Below are 23,893 nucleotides of genomic sequence, written 5' to 3' on the forward strand. Positions count from 1 at the left end.
TTTTTTTTTTTTTTTTCAATTTTGCAGTCAGCCTGACATACCTTTTAAAGAAGGGAATCAACAGTATGTAAGGAATTCAGAATGAGATAAAAACACTATTCAAATGACTGAACTATTAATATGTATATCATTTATTTTAGCACTTACTCATAGTAACTGTATGTACCTAATAAGTGAACAAACTATGGAACATGTTCTCTGACATTTTAGAATGTCAAGCTGTATTAGAGAGAAAGTGGGTGAAGTAATATCTTTTACTGGACCAACTTCTGTTGGTGGAAGAGACAAGCTTTTGAGCTTCACAGACTTAACAGAAGTTCATCCAATAAAAGATACTATCTCACCCACCTTATCTCTCTCGTTCTGGGACCAACATGATTACAACAACACTGCAAACAAGCTGTACCAGCACATGCTGTACATGGATAGGCAGAATTCCATGCTAAGTGTTTCAAGCTAAGAAAAGTCCTTAAAATGCTGATAAATAGCAAAATGTTGAGTTCAGGTACTTCAGAAGAGTTTATGTTCAACAGGATACCCAGGGGATCACGTGGAGTTTTACTGCACAAAAATAAACTTGTTCTAGCTCTCTACCCAGTGCTTATTAGGGTTTGTTGTTATCCAGTAAATCCGATTTCTGACTAGCTCGGTAATAGTGCTTAATATTAGTAAATCCAATCCTCCCTTTTGTCATAGCCTTTGTAAAGTTGATTGCTTAACCCTGGATTTCTTATTTCCCCAAGTGAATTTGTTTACTATGGATTGCCATTGATTGGATTGGCAAGAGACTCCCTGGAACTAAAACTGGAAGTGTTTGAAAGATGCAGTTGTTAAAAATCTAAGCAGTCATCCATGCTAGTAGTTAATGCGACATCAAACAGAAAGGATTTAAAACTAGAAGGGCCAAGCAAGTCACTAAATTGAATATGCAGAGATATAGCTAAGAATACATCCCTCTAGCGCAGGGCTCTGTTACTAGTCATGTAGGTAATGAAACAGAAGATACTGAAAGGAAAGTCTCTCTTGAGTTAATGGAACATGCAAGAGAAGTCTCTGCATGTTCGTTTGATGACATTTCAGATTATATCACCAGGAGGCCTGTACCCGATAAAAAATATTGAGAGTTGCACGTCTGCAGAAAATGGAGAGGGCCTACAGTTGTATTCAAAAGTGAATAGCAAAACTCCGTGGTTGCTGGGTCTAATGATGTAAACCACATGGCCCCCAAGAAGTGATGGCAGGGTTTTAATTAAAGCAGTGCTAGACCCAGTCACATGCTAAGAGATCTAGGGAAGAAGAGAGCTCCACGAGTGCCTTTGGGGGTGTGAATTCTAGTGCCTTTTTCACTGAAGGGAAATGAGTGTGTGGAGCACAGGCCTGCCACCCTCTCCAAGGTGCTTGAGGGTGAGACCTAACAAACCAGGACTGTGAGATTCAGTTAGACTTGGTTGTGAAATATCTGAATGTAAGTGATAGGTCAAACTATAATGTGATGCACACAGACTCAGAGATTTGCCGTTTTACACCTCAGTAAACTCTTCACAAGATAAGGAGTTCAGTTTACATCCAACTGTGTGTGTGTGTGTGTGTGTGTGTAATCCTTTAAAAATATAAAACATTGTGTTATTGACTGGGCTAGTTTGAATATGGCTGCCACCTAACCACAGATAGTGTGTGATGATGTGTTCATGAGCATCTCCAAAATAAAGTGTGAAGCAGAGAGGCGGTTGTAAAACGAATTATTATGTAATCAAACATTTTGGTCTAAAAACTGAAATATACTGCTCAAATATACACTGAAATGCAAGTACAATATTTATATTCCAATTGATTTATAATTATATGGTAAAAATGAGAAAGTAAAACATTTCTCAGTAATAGCGTGCTGTGACACTTTTGTATTTTTATTTCTGATTTTGTAAGCAAGTAGTTTAAGTGAGGTGAGACTGGGGGTATGCAAGACAAATGAGACTCTTGAAAGGGGTACAGTAGTCTGGAAAGGTTGAGAGCCACTGGTCTACACTACACAGGTTGACATAAGGCATCTTATGTTGACCTAATTATGTTAATGTCTACATTACAGCCTTCCTGCCCCCCGATGTAAGAGCCCTACTGCACTGCATAAATCCACCTCCATGAGAGGTATAAGGCTTATGTTGGTGTAGTTAGGATGATACACCTCTACCTCGATGTAACGCTGTCCTCGGGAGCCAAAAAATCTTACTGTGTTATAGGTGAAACCGCGTTATATTGAACTTGCTTTGATCCGCCGGAGTGCGCAGCCCCGCTCCCCCCGGAGCACGGCTTTACCACGTTATATCCGAATTCGTGTTATATCGGGTCGCGTTATATCGAGGTAGTGGTGTACAGTGTCTGTGAGACACTGCATTTCTTACATTGGCTGTTGGCAGGAGCCGGGAAATTGATAAGCAAGCCGGACATCTAAAGCCCAGCTGTCTCCCACTCCCCTGGAGAGCTGGGTGGCTGGACCCCACTCCTGGTTGGGAGCCAGGGTGAGAATGGACCCTGCTGGGAGCTGAAGCAAGAAGCCCGGGCAGCTGGACCCGACTCTTGGCTGGGGGCCCAGACAAGAATGGACCCTGCTCCCAGCTGGGAGTCAGGGTGAGAAGTCTGTGCAGCTGGACCCTTCTCCCAGCAAGGAACAGGAAGTGGAGGGGGAGGGCAGCCTGCCGGGAGCCGATGGGGTAGCAAGGCTTCCAGCAGGAAGCTGCCAGAGGAGCTGAGAGACTTGGTTCTCAATTCCCCACACTGCCCCTCTTAGGTTAGTGGAAATGCTGCTGGTGAGGATGCGCACCACCGACCCAAGGAGGGTAGTGTGGACATCCCTAAGTCAACCTAATATAGGTCAATTTATGTTTATAGTGTAGACATATCCTAAGAGGCTGGGGTATGTCGTGGCAGTAAGCTTTAAGCCATGTTTGCATCATCCTAATCCTGGGCTGCTCTGGGGGCTGGAGAGGACCATGGTGGCATAATTTAGACAGTCCTGGGGGGTCAATTTAAATTATGACCGCATCCCAGGTTGCCTTAAGGGCTTCAGCATTGTGTGCTTGTGATGAAGTCCTTGGAAGGCAGCCTTTTGGCTGTCTTCCACAGTGCCTCCAACAGGTGTATCCTCCCCAAACTTCAACCAGGGCTTTTCGGGCCCCTTTACACCTCTGTGACTGTTTGACCCAACACAAAGTGGGCAGAGTGGTGGTGAGGTTCTTTCTGTTGGACTTAGTTTTAATTTCTTCTGCTCAGTTGTGATGCTGAAACAGAAATATTTTTTCTTTCCTTTTAATGAATTCTTATTCTGCTCTAGGATTATCAGGTGAATAAAATTTTAAATAAAAACACAAAACATTTTGTTCCAAATGAAATATGTATCGCGTCCAGAATACCCCTTACTTTATGCAAGGAATACTAAGCTCCTGTGGATCCTTTCTATCTGCTAACTGCAGTCAGTTTTCTGAAGTCACCTCCTCTGTCATAGTCATATCCCTCATTTTATATAATCTTCCTTTCCATCTGCAGTCAAGCACTAAAAGGTTTCCTTTCCTCTACTCCTCACAATTGCACTCTGTCATTCCAACCTCCTCATCCCTCCAATCAGTGCTCTAACTCTCCACAAAATCTTATACACCATCACAGCCATTCTTTCCGGACCAAAGCTAGCATTCTGTCCCTGAAAGTGGAGAGGAAAAAAATTATATACGGTTTCTCTGTGTGACCACAGTGCCTCTTGAATGTGCTAGGGCCTCTCATTTGGGATGGATTCTTCTTTTTTTTTTCTTTTCAATTAACTTTTGTTGCTTTCCCTTCCAGTTGTTGGGGAAAGAGTATTCTACTGGTCGAGCCTGATCCAGTTCTCATTGGAGTTAATGGAAAGACTTCCATTGACTTCAGTGGGATTTGGAACCAGGTCCTTTATCTATTGTTCATGCATATTGGGGAGGGAAGATATCTGTGCCTGTTTCTCCAGACTCAGCTCATGGGATTTGTTTGCTCCATGTTTACCACTCTGTCTCATGGAGTACTGAATTCACCAGTGAGCAGTGTTTTACCTGAACCATAGCAGAGCAAACAGAGTGCCTGTTGCTAAAACTTGAAATCTTTCCTGACCAGTCTGCATTTGGATACATTATGAGACCTCAACCAATTTTTTTTAAAAACCTTTCAGAATAGATCTCTAGTACCATGCCCGGGGTCAAACAAGGTAGGGTTTGTTTGTTTTCTCATCCATTTTCTCTTCTCCCTCATACGCAGCACATGAAATACAGCACCATACCTATTGATATTTCTACTTGCATAATCATTATAACTGGAAGATTTACTCTTAACACCTTCTGGATGAAGGCTGAATTATTTTGATTTTAAGTAGGTGGAAAGTTGAACATCAGTACATTAGAGCAAAAAGTACTCATGCCTACATTACCTGCATACATGTTTTTTCCTACTATGAGTCTTCCAACTAAATTGTTTTTTAGCTGAACCTTTATATTACTGTGGCTTTGTCTGGTAATAAAAAGGGGATCTTGGCTTCCAGCTGTTTCACTAGAAGTTTACTTTTGGTCATAAATTATGACTCTTTTTGCTAAATAGTACATTAATCTCATATCTTTTGCAGATATAAACAGAAGAGCATTTGCAAATCAGTACAGAAATTCCCCATGGCTTCTACTGTGGAGATTACCAGCCTTTCAGCAATAAATGATTTCTACTCTTGTATCCTGGGTCCTGGATGATTATTGTTTCTGTACAGTATTTTAGGCTGAATGGCATGGAAATATTCAAATTAAAAAGTTGGCATGAACTGTATAGCTAGTATCTTTTTCTACAATTATAATACTAAGGTAATTTTTCATAGTAGTCTTGTTGGACTCCAGCCTAGCAGATTCCTGTATTTAGATTGTAAATATTTTGAGGCAGGACTGTTTTATAATATTATATGTTTGTATATAGCAACTAGCACAGTGAGGTCCTGCTCCATGACTGGAATCCCTAGGTATGACCACCAAATAAATCAATAATACTTAGAGTAAAATTATTTTATATTTTTATGAAAGAATTGTTGCATTAAAAATGTCAGATTCCAAGGCCACAAGGGACCTCTATGAGCATCTAATCTGACCACCTGTATAACACAAGCCATAGACCTTCCCCAAAATAATTCTTAGAGCAGATCTTTTAGAAAAATATCCAATCTTGATTCAAAAATTGTCAGTGATTGATAATCCACCATGACCCTTGGTAAATTATTCACTGGTTAATTACCCTTAATGTATGTGGACTCGGGAATATTTTACTTATAATCTGATTTCTGACACTGACCTTGCTTAAATCACTTCACGACTCTGCTTCAGCTTTCCCATCTGTAAAATGGCAGTAATAGTACTTTGCTACCTCACTGGGCTATTGTGAGAATTAATTCGATGTTTTTAAAATGTTTGGAGGCAACTTCCCCTCCCCCAAAATACTATATAAATGCTGCTATTATATATGCCTATATAGTGATGTATTCTATAGATTCTATTAGCAAGAATTTGGGATGACCATTTTATGCTTGGCAAAGCCAAAAGTGAATAATCCTATTCCACACACATGTAGTATTGTATTTAAAAAAATCAATTTTCTTGCAGGCTGCTGACATACTTTGGCCTATTTGCTAGTAAGAATCTGGCTGTTGAAATAGTTAAGGAGTTTATTTCAATTGAAGTATGTATATATTTGTGCCTATTTTTGATCGGTACGGGTATTCTGCTTATGGAAATTTAGTAAATATTTATGAATCAAGTAATTTATAAAACTAGATGTTATTAAAACATCGGTATTTTTTTTTTGCTCTTGTCTCCATTAGATCTGTTTATGTTGTTTGAACTTTAACTCACAGAGGTTACAGATATTATACTTGCAGCTGGTAGCAACCGAACTTTAGAAGTTTTTGACCTCAATGCAGGCTGCAGTGCAGCAGTGATACCAGATGCTCATTCTAGATCAGTCCACCAGATCTGTCAAAATAAGGTAGGTATTTTATTGATTTTTTTTTTTTAATATTAACATACACAATGAATAAGGAGCATTCAGAAAACATTAGGTGATTTAAAAAACTTGCTCTCTCTCCTGTGCAATGTATTTAGTGTACAATAAGATCAAAGGGCTAGATCATCACAGCCTTTATTTAGCTGCAAAGAGGAGTAAGCAAGATATTCTCTTGCTCCATGCTTGGCCCTGCTCAGGTGCACGACAGTGCTCCTCTTCTTACTCAGGGTAGATTGTAACATTACAGTCTAGTTTAATATGAGCTATTTACAGCAACCAAACTCCAAAATACATTTTCGACATCACAATGATTTTATAGCTTTCTATTATCCCTATTTGATTTTCTCATTTAGCTTTGCAATACCCTGTTCAATGAAGCTTCTTAAGAGTCCTCCAAATCAATTTATTTCAAAACATTTTAATGCAGATGGATTACATTTACATTGTGTTTTTTTTATGAGACCCAGATAGATTTTGTGATAGAGGGAACAACTTGAATTAATAATCTTTTGCTAAGGGCAGTGAAGATAGGTCTAAATTACACCGACCTAAGTGCTGATGTGGACAGGGCTATGTGAGTGTGAGTTTCTCCCGCCGACATAGCCTCCACAGCTTGCAGAGTAATTAAGTCCACGGGAGAGTTCTCTCCCATCGGCTTAGAGCGTCTGCACTAGCAGTGCTACAGTGGTGCAGCTATAAGCTCTGCAGTGTATTTAGCCTTAGGATATGTCTACACTATGAGAGTAGTATTAGATAAATGTCTATCAGGGATGGTCTAGACAGTATTTGGTCCTGCCATGCGGGCAGGGGACTGGACTCGATGACCTCTCGAGGTCCCTTCCAGTCCTAGAATCTATGAATCTATGAATCTAGTTCGATTTTACTTAAAGCGAATTTGTGGAACTGATATTACAAAGTCGAACGTGTGTATCCACACTAAGGACAGTAATTCGACTTTGTGAGTCCACACTAACGGGGCAAGCGTCGACATTGGAAGCGGTGCACTGTGGGCAGCTATCCCACAGTTCCTGCAGTCCCCGCTGCCCACTGGAATTCTGGGTCGAGCCCCCAATGCCTGCTGGGGCAAAAAATGTGTCGAGGGTGGTTTTGGGTAACTGTCGTCATTCAACCCTCACTCCCGCCGTCCCTCCGTGAAAGCGCCGGCGGGCAATCAGTTTGCGCACTTTTCTGGTGATTGACAGCGCGGATGCCACAGCACTGCAAGCATGGATCCCGCTGTGATCATCGCTGCAGTTATGGCTGTTGTCAACACCTCGCACCTTATTATCCACCTTTTTCAGAGGCAGATGCTGAGAAATTGGGCGAGGAGGCTACGGCAGCGCGGTGAGGACATTAAGTCTGAGAGGGGCACAGACCTCTCACAAAGCACGGGACCCCGCGCCGTAGACATCCTGGTGGCAATGGGTCATGCTGATGCTGTGGAACGGTGATTCTGGGCCCGGGAAACAAGCACGGACTGGTGGGACCGCATAGTGCTGCAGGTCTGGGATGAATCACAGTGGCTGCGAAACTTTCGGATGCGTAAGGGAACTTTCCTGGAACTTTGTGAGTTGCTGTCCCCTGTCCTGAAGTGCAAGGACACCCGGATGCGAGCAGCCCTGACTGTCCAGAAGCGAGTGGCCATAACCCTCTGGAAGCTTGCAACGCCAAACAGCTACCGGTCAGTCACGAACCAATTTGGAGTGGGCAAATCTACCGTGGGGGTTGCTGTGATGCAAGTAGCCAACACAATCGTTGAGCTACTGCTCTCAAAGGCAGTACTGCACCTTGGGAAACGTGCAGGTGATCATAGATGGCTTCGCTGTGATGGGATTCCCAAACTGCGGTGGGGCTATAGATGGAACTCACATCCCTATCCTGGGACCAGACCACCAGGCCAGCCAGTACATTAACCGAAAGGGCTACTTTTCGATGGTGCTACAAGCACTGGTGGACCATAGGGGATGTTTTACCAACATCAAAGTCGGATGGCTGGGCAAGGTTCATGACTCTCGCGTTTTCAGGAACTCTGGTCTGTTTAGACGGCTGCAGGAAGGTATTTACTTCCTGGACCTCAAAATAACTGTTGGGGATGTGGAGATGCCTATAGTGATCCTCGGGGACCCAACCTACCCGCTAGTGCCCTGGCTCATGAAGCCCTATACAGGAGCCCTGGACAGTGAAAAAGAACTCTTCAACTACCGACTGAGCAAGTGCAGAATGGTGGTGGAGTGTGCTTTTGGATGTCTGAAGGGGAGATGGAGAAGCTTACTGACTCATTCTGATCTCAGCGAAACCAATATCCCCATTGTTATTGCAGCTTGCTGTGTGCTCCACAATCTCTGTGAGAGCAAGGGGCAGACATTTATGGCGGGGTGGGAGGTTGAGGCAAATCGCCTGGCTGCTGATTACGCCCAGCCAGACAGCCGGGCAATTAGAAGAGCCCAGTGGGACGCGCTGTGCATCCGGGAAGCTTTGAAAGCTAGGTTCCAGAGTGAGCAGGGTAACCTGTGACTATTAAGTTTGTTTAAACAGAAGCTGAACCTGCCCCCATTTCTTTACCCAGTTAATGTTGACTATCCTCTCCAGTTACCAACCCCTTTCCCCCCTTTCAACACACCTTTAAAAATAAAATAAATGAAATGTTGTTCATTAACACTGTTTTCTTTATTAAGGATTTCGTGGTAAAGTGTTGAAACTGGGACGCAGACTGTGTTGGGGAGCACGTGTAGTAATGGAAAGGACGCTTCTAAACTCGAGGAATGATAGGCTCCTACTCCTAGAGCGGTCCGCAGTGGTGGACTGGTTGTTTCAACGGAGCCTGCCTCCCCTCCTTTTCGGGACTCTGTGTGTGGGGGCTATGTGACTTCGTGGCGGGGGAGGGTGGTTACAGATCCCCTGCTGCGTGGCTCTGTCATCCAGGCTAAGGACCGCTGCATAAGATCTGTAACCGCCCTCCCCCGCCACAAACTCACATAGTCACCCCACACAGAACATGAAAACCACCTCCCAGACTGACCAGGGTGCCTAGTGACTGCAATGTGTGGGTGACCTTCTGCTGAACCTGCCCCTGTGTCTGTACCCTGGTAAAGGTGACTGTCCTTACCAACCCCCTTCCCCCCCCTTCAAACACACTCTCCTCTAAAAGAATATGACGGAAACAGTAATTAACAGAAACATATTTTTTATTAACTACAACGTTAGGGGATGAAACTGGGACGGGGGCTTGGGTGAGGTGCTTTTGGAGTGAAGGAAAGGACTTATCAAATCTTTGGGAATGAGAGACTTCTGCTACTTGAGCAGTCTGCAGGGGTGGAGTGACTGTTTTCACGGCCCCTGCCACCCCTTCTTTTTGGGACTTTGGGGGGAGAGGGGGATGGGACTTTGTGGCGGGGGAGGGCGGTTAGAGATAGAATGCAGCAGGGCTCTGTCCTCCTGCCTCCGGTCCTGCAGAATATCTACAAGGCACCGGAGCGTGTCCGTTTGCTCCCTCATTAGTCCAAGCAGTGTTTGAGTCGCCTGCTGGTTTTCCTGCCGCCACCTGTCCTCCCGTTCGCTGTGTGATCGCTGGTATTGTGACATGTTCTCCCTCCACTGGGTCTGCTGTGCCGCCTCGGCTCAGGAGCAGCCCATAAGTTCTGAGAACATCTCGTCCCGTGTCCTTCTCTTTTGTCGCCTGATCTGCGCCAGCCTCTGGGAGGGGGATGCCGAGGTAGCTCGGGAGACGCTCGCAGCTGTGGGATGGGAAAAAGGGAGTGAATTCCTCACAAAGATACAGTTTTGCGAACAATGAATATAGTCTTTCTCTGTGAACAAGACCATGCACAGCACCTATCACATGCGCACTCAGTACAAGGTCGAATTTTTGGCCTTCCCATTGAGCGCCTGGGGTCTTGCATTACAGATCACACAAGTGGGGCCAGACAACGGAATTCGGCTAGCAGGCGGACATGGTAAGCCGTAGATTTTTGGCTGCTTAAAGCTTAATTTATAGCAGTGCCCTCCTTTCATGTTCCAAGCAATGCTCGTAGCATTGGCCAGTTCCTGCTGCCGGCAATCCGGTCAGCATGAACTCTGCCCCTGTCCCATCCCCCTCGTGGCTGTCCCCGGGAAAGATCCCTGCATGCTGCCCCTGTCCCGCCTCCACCGCGTGGCTGTAAACCGCCGGTTACAGTTATGTAAAGGAACAGGCAATCAGTGCCAATACTAACATTCCCCTAATTCAAAGCAGGTCACCATGAGTGATATCACTCTGATGAGGATTTTGGAGATAGAGAAAGAGCGCATGCTGCGTGAATGCCAGCAAACACCAGGGTCGTATGCCACCATGCTTTGCGAGGCAATGATCCCGGAGTACTTGCTGCTAGCCTGGCGCGGAAAAGTTTCCTACCATGGAGGACGCAATAAGGCCGCTCTCCCCAGGAACCTGATGCAAAGCCTTTCACAATACCTCCAGGAGAGCTTCGTGGTGATGTCCCAGGAGGATTTTTGCTCTATCCCCGGACATATTGACAGAATTTTCCAGTAGCTACACTAGCAAGGACTAAAAACTAAAGCGCCTAGGGCAAACTAATCATGAAAAACTGGACATGTTGACAGAATTTTCCAGTAGCTGCACTGGCAAGGACTAAAAACTAGGCCCTTTAAATTGCCGCCAGGGGAAGCCTATCCACCCTGGTACAGCACACCGGCTTATTTTTACCTCTGGATCCAAGCTTTTTGTTATTTTGAAGAGTTCTTGTAACAAAACACAACTGCCCGTTTGTACAGATACAATAGTTGTCAGTGAGGTTTGAACCATAGACCTTCAGTGTCAAAAGCACCACTTGAGCTAAAGGAGAACTTTTACCCAGGAGACAGTAGTAGACTGTATGGCACTAGTCACCAGAGAAATCACATACACTGAGCTGATGTATTATATACACATACCTCCTACACTCTGCTGGCTCCCTGTTCTATTATGGGCTCAGTTCAAGTGCCTGATCCTCCTTTTCAAAGCCCTTACACGAAGGCAATTAATCTATCTACTGGATAGGAATATGTGGACCTTCAGGGATACTTCTCTGGGGCCAGGGTAGAGCAGTTTCATTGCAGGTAGTCCATGATGTTGGAACCCCTTACTATAAGAAATCTGGATATGACTGACATTTGGAAACAGTGCAAAACCCATCTTTTGGGGGAAGGCCTTCCTCCAGTGATGCAGAAAGAATGACCCAGTGACATTTCTCATGAAATAGTAACCTGTTTAAAAGCAAAACCTGAACCAACCTAAAATCCCTCTGTTTGTGATTAGAAATAGCTACAGAAGCAGACATGTCAGTGGAGGTGTCTGCAAACTGCTTGTGTGTGGAAGCTGAACTAGTGCCTTGTTCAGTTTCTTGTCCTAAGAAACCAAGTTTAGTTGGGAGTTGGTGGATGGAGGCAAGAAAGTGAGGGAAAAGAGCTTTGGAGACTAAGGAAGCATTGATCTTCATCTGCTTTTCCTTCACTGTGAGCCCAGCAGCCCTTTTTGGGCACTTGCAGACCTCACTGTCAATTACAAAAAAATATTTTTTCCAATTTAGTTTTTGTAATGGAAAGTAGTCATTGGATCACAAACTGCATCAGAAAGTCAACTGGATTCATGGAGACTGGAGGAGAGAAAAGGGACCTCACAGGTCCTGGGAATGTGAAAAAAAGAAAGTGTTTTTTTTTTTTTAATTTATTTACAATATGTATAGCCAAAATTGGGGAGAGAAGATAGTAATTTTCTTTTCCCTACTTTCTCCCTGCTTTCTTCTAGGAAATACTTCCCCTAGTGGAAGGATATCTTAAATAATGCCTCTCCCTCAAGTTGTTTTTTAAAACAATTTTTTATAATAATGAAATGTGGAATAACTGATACATAGTTTAATAAAAGTAATCAAGTTCGGGGTGTATATTTAGTAGGCTATTGGCATATTTCTCCGATGATTGATTATAGGCACTCTGCATTCAATCTACCGCCACACAATCTAATCAAGTCACACACTGATGATAATATTAATTCACGCAATGGAGTAGCTTATTTCTACATTAAGCGCCAACTTCTCATTTGCATTTATGCTTCAGCACATGGACTTTCAGATTTATAGTTGGATCAGAGGATTTGGGATTTTTCATTGTTTTAAAAGTTTTGATTCCCTTATACAACTACAAAGTTTCCTATATAATCTATAACTGAGCATCTTATTGTATTACACTTCAGCTTTTAGAATATTGTTCAGCTGTGATCACTTGATATATATTTTTTCAAGTGTTTTGGTTATCAGACTGAAAAATCTGCATTACACATTATTTTGAATGACTTTATGAATATTCTGTCAGATAACCAAAACCAGGCATAAGCAATGTTGTGAATAAGAGTTTACTAATGTGTTTCCTTAATTTTCTTCCAGAAAATTCAGTGAGTGATTTAATAAAAAAAGAATTTCAAATTAATATAGCCCTCCTTCAGTTCTGTGATTAATAGTTTAGTACATGTTCTCTGCCATGTGCAGCTGGTGTTTGTTTGTCAATATTATGAGTTAAACATTTTTTTCAAGGATTGCTCTCGCGTGACTTGATACTGCATATCGGATTTAGGATCATTACAGCCCAAATGTAATGGTGGAAAATAGTTTCAGTAATTTTATTACAAACCCCACTCCTCCCTAGTTTTCTTCTGTTACTTATAACTAAGGCTGCATTTTAGTTGTGGGTATTTTTATTAAAAGTCATGGACAGGTCACGGGCAGTAAACAAAAATTCATGTCTGTGACCTGTCCATGAATTTTACTATATACCCTTAACTAAAACTTGGGCTGGGGCACAGTGAGGGTGGGAGGGGGGCGGGTGGCGGCACCCAACCCCTGACCTCTGCTAGTGCTGGAGGATGGGGGGGTGGGTGGCGCATGGCCCAGGACCCCCGCTGGTGCTGAGGGGTGTGGGCAGCAGGGCTGGCAGGCTCCCTACCCAGCTCTGATTGGCATTTCCCTACAGTTCCTAAGGGAGGGGCGGCCAGGGGGGCTCCGTGCACTGCTCCCGCCACAAGTGCTGGCTCCGCAGCTCCCATTGGCCGAGAACCACAGCCAGTGGGACTTATGGGGGGTGTCATCTGCGGGTGCGGGCAGTGCACGGAGCCCCCTGGCCCCTCCGCCTAGTAGCTGCAGAGACATGCCAGTGGGAGCCGGGAAGCCCTCCCCAAGTAAGTGCTGCCCCGCACCCCAACCCCCTGCCCCAGCCCTGAGCCCCCTCCCACACATCCAAACTGCTGCTGCTGGCCCAGGGGCTGCCCAGCTCGGGCAGCCCCTGATCTAGCACCAGCCACTGCAGAAGTCATGGAGATTATGGAAAGTCACGGAATCTGTAACTTCTGTGACAGACTCGCAGCTTTTCTTATAACACAACTATAAGAACTGATCTTGGTCCAAAACTTCACATGGAACAGTCATAGAAGAAAAATGTTTTCAAATTTGATTTAAATAAATTCAGCTATTTGTTTCAGTGATAAAGTTGTTTGTTTATGGTTTCTGTTTTTTTGCACTCCCATAAATCACCATTTTTAAATGAAATTTTGTAGGTAGTTACTCCATAATCTGGATTTACCAGTTTTTCTATTTTATAGTATTTAAAAACAGTGACATAGGACTAGATTATCCTCTCATGTGTTTGCCACAGAGAGAATTCAAGCATCATAAATCACACTGGAAGGGCCCAGAATTGGTCAGATGAAGGGAAATTTGTCTGCTGAATAACATCATTCTTTAAACTCTGAAGTCCCCTGTCATGATTACAGGGCTAGCTGCACCTCTGTCCCCTTTGTGGTTTGAGTGCACACCCTCAAGTATTAGGACTCTTGTCTTTATTTCCCCAGGGGCTGAATTTTCATAATTCTCCCACTCCTAGGCCTGGGCTACAGTATCCTGTGGGTCAACCATGCTTACTTGGAAAGTTAGACTGAGTTCTGGCACCTAAAGTTCTTCCCTTCATGAGTATGTGGCCAGTGATGTACAGTGACAAAACAGTCTCCTTACAACCAAACTATTGTTTATTTTGCAGGCGGAACAAAACTTTGAGAGAAAAAGGTTTTTAAAACTACAAAGAGTCTATTCACATATCTGTCTTACCTAAAGTCTTAACATCCTCTGGTCATGACCTAGACAGGCCTAGCTTCTTCAGACACTCCCATCAAGGTCCTTTGTCTCAGCCTACTGTTACCTTTCTTGAGCGAGAGTGTCCTTTGTAACATGCTTCTTCTGTATTCCCAGGCTTTGACCCTTGTGGTAAAAACTAGTCCTGTAGGCTCAGCAGGAAATCAAGCAGGGTCTTCAGAGCCAATGGATTGTCCCTTAGCAAATTTCAAATGTGTGCTGCGTAGTGGCTTATCTTGAGCCATTCGGTTTTCCCAGGCAGTTCTCTATTGACTTGACTTAAACATCCCAGTAACCAGGTCCATATACAGTAATGATAAATTATCACAGAGAAGCTCCAAATCAGTGGGATTCTTCCATATTAACTTGACATTTGGGATCTACAATTTTAGGAGGGTTTCACTGAGTAGGGGTCGTGCTTAAATGTGGCATGACTAAGATACACTGAATCATCATAACCTGGCAAACTTGCAGGGAAGCATCAGCAGGAAAAAAAATCATTCTCATGGATTCATATTCTTTGCTGGGAAGCTCCCATGGAAAGGGTATTAAAGGCGAAGAACTGTACCATGGGTTAATGTGGAGGGACCCATCCCTCCCTGTAAATGTTTTTCAGACCTTTTTCCAGCCCTCAAATTTTCAGGATCTCTCCATGGAGTTTAGGTCAGTTGTGGGGCTGCAAGGTAACACTCATTATGCATTCCATGGACAGCAAATTCTGCCCACACCCCTTACTGGATGATTTTTTAGAAATATATGGAACTTTCAGGGTCTCTCCTGCTGTGAAGGGGGATTCCTCAGAAGGGAATGATTCTGACCCTAAATTACTTATTTTAGGAAAGTATTGAAAATCCATTTACAGTGCTTTTGATCATGGTATTAGTGCTTGAAGACAGCAACCAAAGTGTTAAGGAGAATCTGAATCTTACCCAAATCTACAAAAAAAATATTTTGTAATCAGACTTGATAGAGAAACTGACTTCTTATGTCAACAGTCCCTAGATGTATGAAAACTGGACTCTGAAATGAACTCAGTTATACTGAGAATCAACAGATTATGATTTATTTTTATTTTTTTTATAAGTGTCATGAGATCTTATTTAAATCCACATAAGTAAATGGGTTAAAGAAACTCATGTGTAATCCTCCCTATTATTGGAAGGTTGAGTTAAATGATGGGTGAGCTTATGTACTATACATGCTGCAATGTCTAGCACATTGGGGTAGATTAAGGATGGCTTTTCATCCTCATTTCTGAATGTCTTTGCTTCTGTGGGTTTAAAATAGTTCCTCAGTGCTACTTTCACATAACTTTTTGTGATTATCTGGAGATGTGGTCTGGTAAAACCCTTAACTGTGCTAAACTCCTTCAGTATTATTTGTAACACATACATGCTTAGACTTTTTTTGGCTTCTCTTTTTGCCCTGTCAGCTGAGTGACTTCAGGTTACTTCAGCAGAGAACACTTTAAAGCTGTGGACAAGTATTCATTTGGGAGAAAAATTAGAGGCACAAAGGCAGACTGTGGTATAGCAAAGAAAACTGAGCTTGTTTTATGGAAAATTGTAAATTAAGCTTCTAAATCAACTTGTTCAGTTACATAAAATACATTAATACTTAAAAATATACAAATCAGTGGAAAAAGAAGTCATGAAGTCAACTCTTTAGTTATCGATATGTATATATTAGGGAAAAGCTCTTATAAGAGAGCAATCCTGCACTCGAGAAAATAGTAGAGACCAGAAAATCACTAAAGAAGTTTTTTTGGTAGCATGCCTACTACCGTGTGCTTGTTTGTTTATTTATTTTTATGTAGATGCATCACATTATTTTTATGGTTCTGGTCCAGTGTAGATGAGCAGCTATTCAGAGTTTGATAGACAGAGCCCTTAGGTTCTAGCTGACTACATTAAAACTTATCTAGCTCAGAAATAGTGGCCCTCTTGAGTGAAGTGAGTTGCAGGTTGTTGTCTAAGTAAACTGACTACTCGTGCTCCTTTCTGCCTGAAAATTGCTGAGTAAGCGAATGAACCTTTTGTCTCTCTCAGAAGGTTGTCGGGTATGTCTGGTAATATTGCCTATTGAGGGGAGACCTCTCTATTATGAGCTTACAGGAAATGAGGGCTGACATGTAGAGCGCAATAGGATATACCCATCAGCTGTTCTCCGAAGCTCCTTGCCTGCAAGCAGGAAAAAAGAGCAGTAGCAGTTAGAAATCTCCTGGTTTTGCCGCCTCCTAAGGGCCATACTGCAGGTTCAAATAACTCTTTTGCATAGTCATCAGGAGACTAGTGTAGCTTATTGGCTAGAGCACTGCACTGGGATTCAGGACATCTGGGTTCTATTCCTGGCTCTGTCACTGGCCTGCTGGGTAACCTTGGGCAAGTCACTTCACCTCTCCATGTGTTTGTTTCCCCATCTCTAAAATTAGGATAATGATACAGACTTCCTTTGTAAAGCTCTTTGAGATTTACTGATGAAAAGTGCTGTATAAAAACTGTGTAACAGGGTTCACTCACCACTCTGGCACCTCCTGCTGGCTGTCTTGGGAATTAGCTCTGCGTGTTAGTGTATCCTCTGCCTCGCCACCATCACTCCTGCTCTAGGACCTACGTCTGTCCAAGGACCGTGGCATCCTCTTCACTGACCCAACCCTCCGGCCGTGCCACACCCTGTGCTCCCCCCTTCCGGGGGAACTGCAGTCTGCTGTTCAGCCACTTCCCTTAGTGGCTACTGCAACAAATTGTCTGGCCACTTCCTTGTGGCCCCAGCATCCTCAGGGCCTCAGCCTGCAAACCCCAGCAGCCAGCTCCCCAGGTCCCTGCTCTGCTCTGTCCAGGGTGCTGGCAGGTCTCTTAGCCCTCCAGAGACACAGTCCTTCATCCCTGGACTCCTAGCAGAGAACTGCCTTCCTCTGCCCTGCAGCTCCCTTTTTATATGGGCCTGCTTGGCCCTGACTGGCTGCTCCCTTCAGCCCTTCTCTGACTGGCTGCCTCCTGTGCAGCCTCCCTAGGGCTCTATTAACCGCTTAGAGCCCAGTGTGTGACAGGTACCCCATCACAAACTGTGTATTCTATTACTATTATGATTCTTGAGGTACTTGTTCCAAGTGAAGGAGGCATGGAAGTTGTTCCATCACTTCAGAGAGTTGTGCCGGGGAGGGGCGCGTGATCGCTCTTGCGGCTTCCCTTTGCTTCCCTGTCAGAAGTCATTTTTCTGCAGGGAAGCAAAGAAATCTGCAGGGGACATGAATTTTGCATGTGTGCAGTGGTGCAGAATTCCCCTAGGAGTAATTATACGCCAAAAAAAATAGACTCCACAGGATTTTGTGTCTGTGTGGATTATTGTGAGAGGATCATAGTCATGAGGACAAACATGGTTTCTGCAAATAAATGCTCCCGCATGGAAAGAGGACATGTACTGTCCTTGAAAGAATCCAAACCAAGGAGATAGTGCAGACAATTTATATCGTGGGCCCCAACTTTGGTCAGAAGTGAGACATCTGAGCACTGTTTTTTTTTTTTTTTTTTTTTTTTAAACACCTAATAGCATTTAATATTTCACTCTTGGACAAAAATGAATACTTTAAAAATTATTCTGCTAGGATGAACGGGCAAATACAATTTTGCATCTACATTAAAAGATATTAAGGCTCTATAAAGTGAGAATCTAGGAAACATCAAAATTAAAGTGGAAATTTAATTCTGTCTCTCCTCTTATACAGCAACATTATGGTAGTTTCTAGTTAAAGTATCACATACTATGTCTAAAGTTTAGGACTATCCTGTAAGGTGCTGAGGTGCCTTCTGAGACACATCAACTTCAGTGGGATTTTAGCGCACTCAGCATTTGTCAGGTCCCTCAGTGCACTGGTTGGACAGTGTCCATGTGCATTGAATGGAGTGAAATGTAGTGAACAAGATAGGGATCCTTCAGATCCGTGCCTTATTTGGGGCCAAACTTTATTTAGCAACAGCAGTATGAATAGACTGGAGTGGAGTGAGTTTAGCATCTAAAAAGACCTGAGTAGAGAAGATTACAGTTGTAGAGGAGGGAGATTATTAGGGAAATTTGGCTGTCAGGATAGAAAGTAAGAATGATGCCCCAAATTGGTAACACATACTGTCGTATGGTACCTTTCTTGCCTACTCTATTCCTGTAATACTTCAAAATCATTTAACTTGCACTTGAAAACTTAGTCTCAAAAGGTTGAGCAAATTCATTGTGTCTTAATTCTTTTAAGAAGCCATAAATATAAGTGGGGAGTCTATATTCTGTGAAAATCAGAATGTTTAGACACAGTGGTTATGTTGAATAACACAGAATACATTCTCTGGAATGGGTATTCAAGTGTAACAAGAAGAATGTAGCTAAAATAATAGAATTGACTGGGAAGTCACTATTTTAAAGATTTGTTAAATAATACTAAACTGGTTTGCTTGCCTAGTTGAATAAAATCATTGTACAAGGTAAAATGGACTTGTACAGCACTCTGAAGAATGCCAGAAATGAAGATCTAAGCATTATTTGAATAGTGTTCAGAAAAAACATTCTGTATGTCTACCATATTGTGCATTGTGGCTGTTTACTGGAGCAATAAATGATAAACAGAAGTTTCAGAACTGAAAATAAACATCAGAAATGTGTAAGGATGGATGGCCTGGAATCTTTAGAGTTTATCTATATCTTGTTTTTCTAACAAATATTCCATTCTTTCATTTAAAAAAAATCATTGTTGTACAGAGAATGTGAAAGTATTTAGACCTTTGATGTTGCACGAGAACTTGCAAGATGAATAGCAAGCACGAGTGAAGGCTAGATATGAGCTCAAGTACAGTTAGGAGTATAGAACATAAAACTGGAAGGGACCTCCTTGGTCATCAAATCCAGTCCCTAGCTACTGCAGGCAACTCCATCATATAATCCCATTCATAAATTTATCAAACTCTGTTTTAAAAATAGTTAGGTTATTTGTCACCATTGCTTCTATTAGAAGTTTATTCCAGAACTTCACTCCTCTGTTGGTTAGCAACCTTCTAAATTAAACACTAGTGACCTGCTTCAATACTGATTGAAGTTGGTGGGTACTGGATCAGGGCGTGGTTTTAGTCCTCTACACCTAGAAGTAATATTCAAGCCTCTTCTGCTCCCTTACACTCATGAGCAGAGGATTAGCAATGCATGGTATGCATGTGGAAAGTAAGCATGAATGAGGAGACATGATTTCAAATGCATTTCTCACCATGCAAATAAAGCATTTATCTATGCATTCCCATTTTTGGCCTTACTCCTAGTTACTAGGTGGGACTAACCTTGTAACCACATAAAAGTACTTTAAAAAATACAAGGTCAGATAATTCCCCTGTGCTCCGTGTCTTGCACATCAATTTTTGACATGCTGTTATATGCATCATTTAACATGTGCTGTGCAATATTCAGCACTTTGGCCCCGATTCAACAAAGTTCTTACGCACAGGTGTAACTTTAAGTATGTGAGAAGTCCCTCTGAAGTCAATGGGTCCCTATAGCCTCATGGGGACTGTACTATCAGTTATACTGAGTGGAACGAACACATGAAAAATGCAGTTCACAGTAATGTGCCCAAATGTAATAGTGCCAGTAAATGTGAAAGTAGATCATTTTTAATCATTCGCTAAATAGATCTTCCTTGTTGGACTTGTGCACTCTTCTGTGCAGATCTAAGTGTGTTCATTCATGGAAGCAATATATTCTGATAGAGAACTCCAGTTACTGTTAGGTAAGTTAGCATTCTTTGATTAGACACAGGTACCTGGATTTAGTGTTGCCTTTAAACAAAAATGCAATGCAAAATTATTTTTGTATGGTGTCTTTAGAAAACACTTCACACAGGCTTACGGCTTGCAAATATAAGCAGCATATGCAGGACTTTATTCAGTAGTGGTAGCATCCATACGTATGACAACATCTAAATAATGGCTGGACATCATAATTCTGTGTCAGGGACACTAGAATATTGGAGGATAGAGAAAAGTTTAAGAGAGTTAGGAGTTAGATTTAAAGGGACATGGTGTTAACAAGCCATAGAGAAGAGAGAGGGTTTGAAAAGGGCTTGTCTGATTTTTCTACTACCTCGCACATTGTGAAATCATTTACACCTGTGTAAAGTAAGTGTGAATTGGGTGTAATATACTACCAAATGACTATATAAGATTCAAGGCAATGGAAAAAATCAGGTCTCATGTGTCTGCCCTGAATTATGGACGGGGGGGGGAGCTTGGACCTAAAATGTGGAGGAATGGAAGGAGGATAGAATTAAAACTAGTGGAATTTAGTGGAATTCAGTGAGTTCAGTGAATAGTCTAGAGAATAGGAAGAGATGAGACTGAAGCACAAGGGACGTGATGCTGAAAAGGCCCTTGGAGGCTACCAGGGAGATTTTGCAATGAGTACAGAAATGGACAAGAAGTTAGTGAAGATTTGAGGATAGGGTTGTGGGACAGGGTGGAATTAGATTTTCCTGTTTCCAGTTATCAGTTGGTGTATTTTGACCATATTGCAGTTTGGAGATATGAAATAATGTTACAATACCCAAGACAATTGTTGGCTCCATACTCCAGTTGACTTATGTGATATTTGTTAAATCAGCAGCATAGTGCATGTTGGAGCATCCTATGAAGCAGGAGATGGGGATTCTCAATTTAAGGAGAATTGTACAAGAAAGAGAAGGTGGGGAGGCAATTACAAGTCTATTAAGTGAATGCTGGATGCCTCATTTAGCCTTGCCATTTGGGGAATTAATTTGTATTTCTAGAGTTGTTATCATTACTCTATCTGGAGATCACTTTTATGGCAGTGCTCAGTATCCATTGACTAAATATTGGAGTATTTCCCAGTTGTACTCCAGCTCTTGTGAAGAACAGAAGATTCTTGGCAGCTGAGCACTGATTGCGGGAAATGACCTTGAGGTTTCTGTTGTATGCAGCCAATTCATGAACTTGAATGGGTGGTGAGGGGAGTTGCACTGTTTATTTTTAGTTCCCTGGTAACAAGATTTGTAGCTAGCAAAAAAAGATGAAGGTTTGTCAGTATAGATGTTTACAAATGAGAGGAGTTAGACTGGATTTAATTATTTAAAGACATGAAGCCAAATTCAGTCCTGGTGTGAATGAGTGTAACTTCTATTGAAGGCAATGGAAATTATGCCACCTTATGCCAGGGCTGAGTTTGGTCCATTGTTTGGTATTGGCCTATTCCTGTATTATAGGGTTTAACTCTGTAGAGGTGGTTAATCCCTGCATTTTATTTTTTCTTCTATTTCTTTGTTTGCATGTTGATGTAAATTCTGTTTATAACCCCAAACACCATAACTAAGTTGAAAGTTGCTAAGATATTCCTTGCTTGTTTTGCATTTATATAAAAACATATTTAGTCATTCTATGGCTGTTACACTCTTAAGTGGATTATACTTCGGTGGAGAACATTATTATCTCCTAACATGTGTCACCTTTGTATAAATGACCCATCTTCAGTGTTTCTCTGAGACAGAATATAAAGTATTCAACCCAAGGGCTTGGCAGCATGATAATTCCTTGTGGAAGGGGGCAGGGAGGAGGGAGTTTTATGGTTGGAAAATGGAAAATATGGTCTGAACCTCTCTATAAGGCAGTGTGAGATGTGAAAACATTCCTGTTCTCACTGCCAGCAGCTGGTATGCTGATCATATATTCCATAATTCTTAGTAAGGTAGTTAGAGAGCCAAGAGGGGTTCTCTAACGACTACACTCTCAGTGGGGTGTTCCATAATTTCTAGCATGAACTGTTGCTAAGGAACCTCAAGTGTTTCCTTAGCTTCTTTATTAAAAGTTCTTTTGCTCAGTGTATCAGTTCCTGCCAATGGGAGTAGCTTGTTGCCTTATTAAGGGCTGTTGGTCAGGCTGCAACCTGTCTCTTTGTGTGAAGACCATGAAAGGACTGTAGTATGGATTTGCTTACAACAGATACTTCCTCCTGCAAACCGTTCTAAAGTTAGCAAGGGATACATTACAGGAAGAGGGCTTTAGAGAGGTGGTCTTGAAGGTTCATGTTCTGAAGAACCTGAAGGGTATGGTGTGTGGCAAACTCATGTGAAGTACATACAAATTGAACCCTGGCGGTGTTGCAAAGCCCCAGTTTTATATTTCAGCTCAACGTAGGTAATGTCTGTGTAGATTTTAACTGAATGCATGAAATCTCTAAACACCTGAAGTGCTGTCATCTAAAAGAAATTTCTAATATTACAGGGATCAGCTTTTAGCACTCAGCCACTTGAAGCTTACAATCTTTTCATGACCACAGCCACTGGTGATGGCATCAAACTCTGGGATTTGAGAACACTGAGGTAAGGCCGGATTACTTACATTAGAACTAAAAAGTCAGATATTCTCCTTATTCAGAGTCTTCATACTTTCTTAAACAAGTGAGGTATAATTAGTTAATATCTGTACTATGCTCTGAACATATAAGGCACATGCTAACTATTATATGAAGAAAATGGCTAGCCAGCAGTAGCTACAGTAAACTCAAAAGTAGTTTTTTTTTCCTTTATAATAAATATGCAGGACCTGATGCGTCTCTTCGTTACATAAGTGTTTTTTCTACTATTCCAGTATAAAACTAGTATAATGGAGTGCAGAATCAGGCTTGCAATCTTGAGCTTTTTTTTTCTTTTTTTCTTTTAAAGGATAATCACAGATTGTTTGTTTAGAATATTAACTGTTTATACAAAATAAAAGTTGCATTTTAGCACTTGGTTGCCCAGGGAAAGCTCACTAAAGTAGAAGCCATTGAACAGTCAACACTTGTCAACTATCGCCACATATTTACCTCAGATATCACTTATTTCAAATACAAAATAGTATATTGTGCTATGGCAATGATAGTGTTTCCAAAACATCGTGCCAGCCTATCTGTTATAACAGATGCACCATATGAGCTGGTGTTTAAAATGGGAATGGGCTTTTATGTAACTAAATTATTATTATGAATCATGTCTATTCATCCAGAAATGTATGTGGTGCTTTCTAAAACCAGACTTCCCCTCCTCCAAAATACAATCTAGCACAAGAAAAACTGCCTCCTCCACAAAAAAAAATCCCAAACCAAACCAAACAAAACAAAAAAAGGAGGGACAGCTGTTCAGGAAAGGGAAGATTGGGGGAGATCTCTGTTGAGGAGGGTAAGGTATGAAATATTTCTAAAAGAACAGGGTTTTAGAGAACTGATTTGAAAGAGGGGAGGTGCATTAGTTTTAAGTGATATTCTTGAGTTTCTTGTTTATGTTTTTATTAAATGTAATGTTTTATAGTTTGCCTATTAGTTTGGTTATTTTGATTAAGGAATACTTGATGTTATTTTCAGTTATTTTCACTTTTTTTGTTTGTAAAAGATCTGCTAAGCCTATAGAAGGACATGTAAGGTCTTGCCAAAATATGGCGCCTTATTATCCAGACCAGTGTCAAAAAGTAATAAAACTGGAGACTTCTGTGGTTGGAAACTATTATGTTCCTATGTTTTTGTAATCAGCTGGTCTAACTACTATTCTAGAAGAGTAATAAATGAGTTGAGAACTTTTCACAGATCACTTACCTGCCTTTTCCTTTTTAAAATATTAATATAAGCAAAGCTAGTGAATGGTAAAGTAGTTAAAAGTAAAAGCTGGGTAATCAATTAAATGCATGTGT

General features: G+C 41.9%; 1 protein-coding gene across 3 annotated transcripts in view; it reads left to right on the forward strand.

Annotated features, from left to right (window-relative positions):
- The window catches only part of WDR27 (WD repeat domain 27), a 201,909-nt gene that overhangs the window by 71,706 nt on the left and 106,310 nt on the right, over positions 1–23,893 (forward strand). Inside the window, exons 20-22 of one of the 3 annotated variants that reach the window (XM_054021497.1) lie at positions 4,631–4,728; positions 5,903–6,024; positions 22,454–22,551. In XM_054021497.1, the coding sequence (XP_053877472.1) occupies positions 4,631–4,728; positions 5,903–6,024; positions 22,454–22,551 (318 nt within the window). Of the gene's footprint in view, positions 1–4,630; positions 4,857–5,860; positions 6,025–7,343; positions 7,496–22,453; positions 22,552–23,893 lie in introns of those variants that run through there. The other 2 variants (XM_054021498.1, XR_008444265.1) reach the window with 2 other exon arrangements.

Source organism: Malaclemys terrapin, chromosome 3 (assembly GCF_027887155.1).
Source record: "Malaclemys terrapin pileata isolate rMalTer1 chromosome 3, rMalTer1.hap1, whole genome shotgun sequence".
In the NCBI taxonomy this organism is placed as follows: domain Eukaryota; kingdom Metazoa; phylum Chordata; order Testudines; family Emydidae; genus Malaclemys; species Malaclemys terrapin.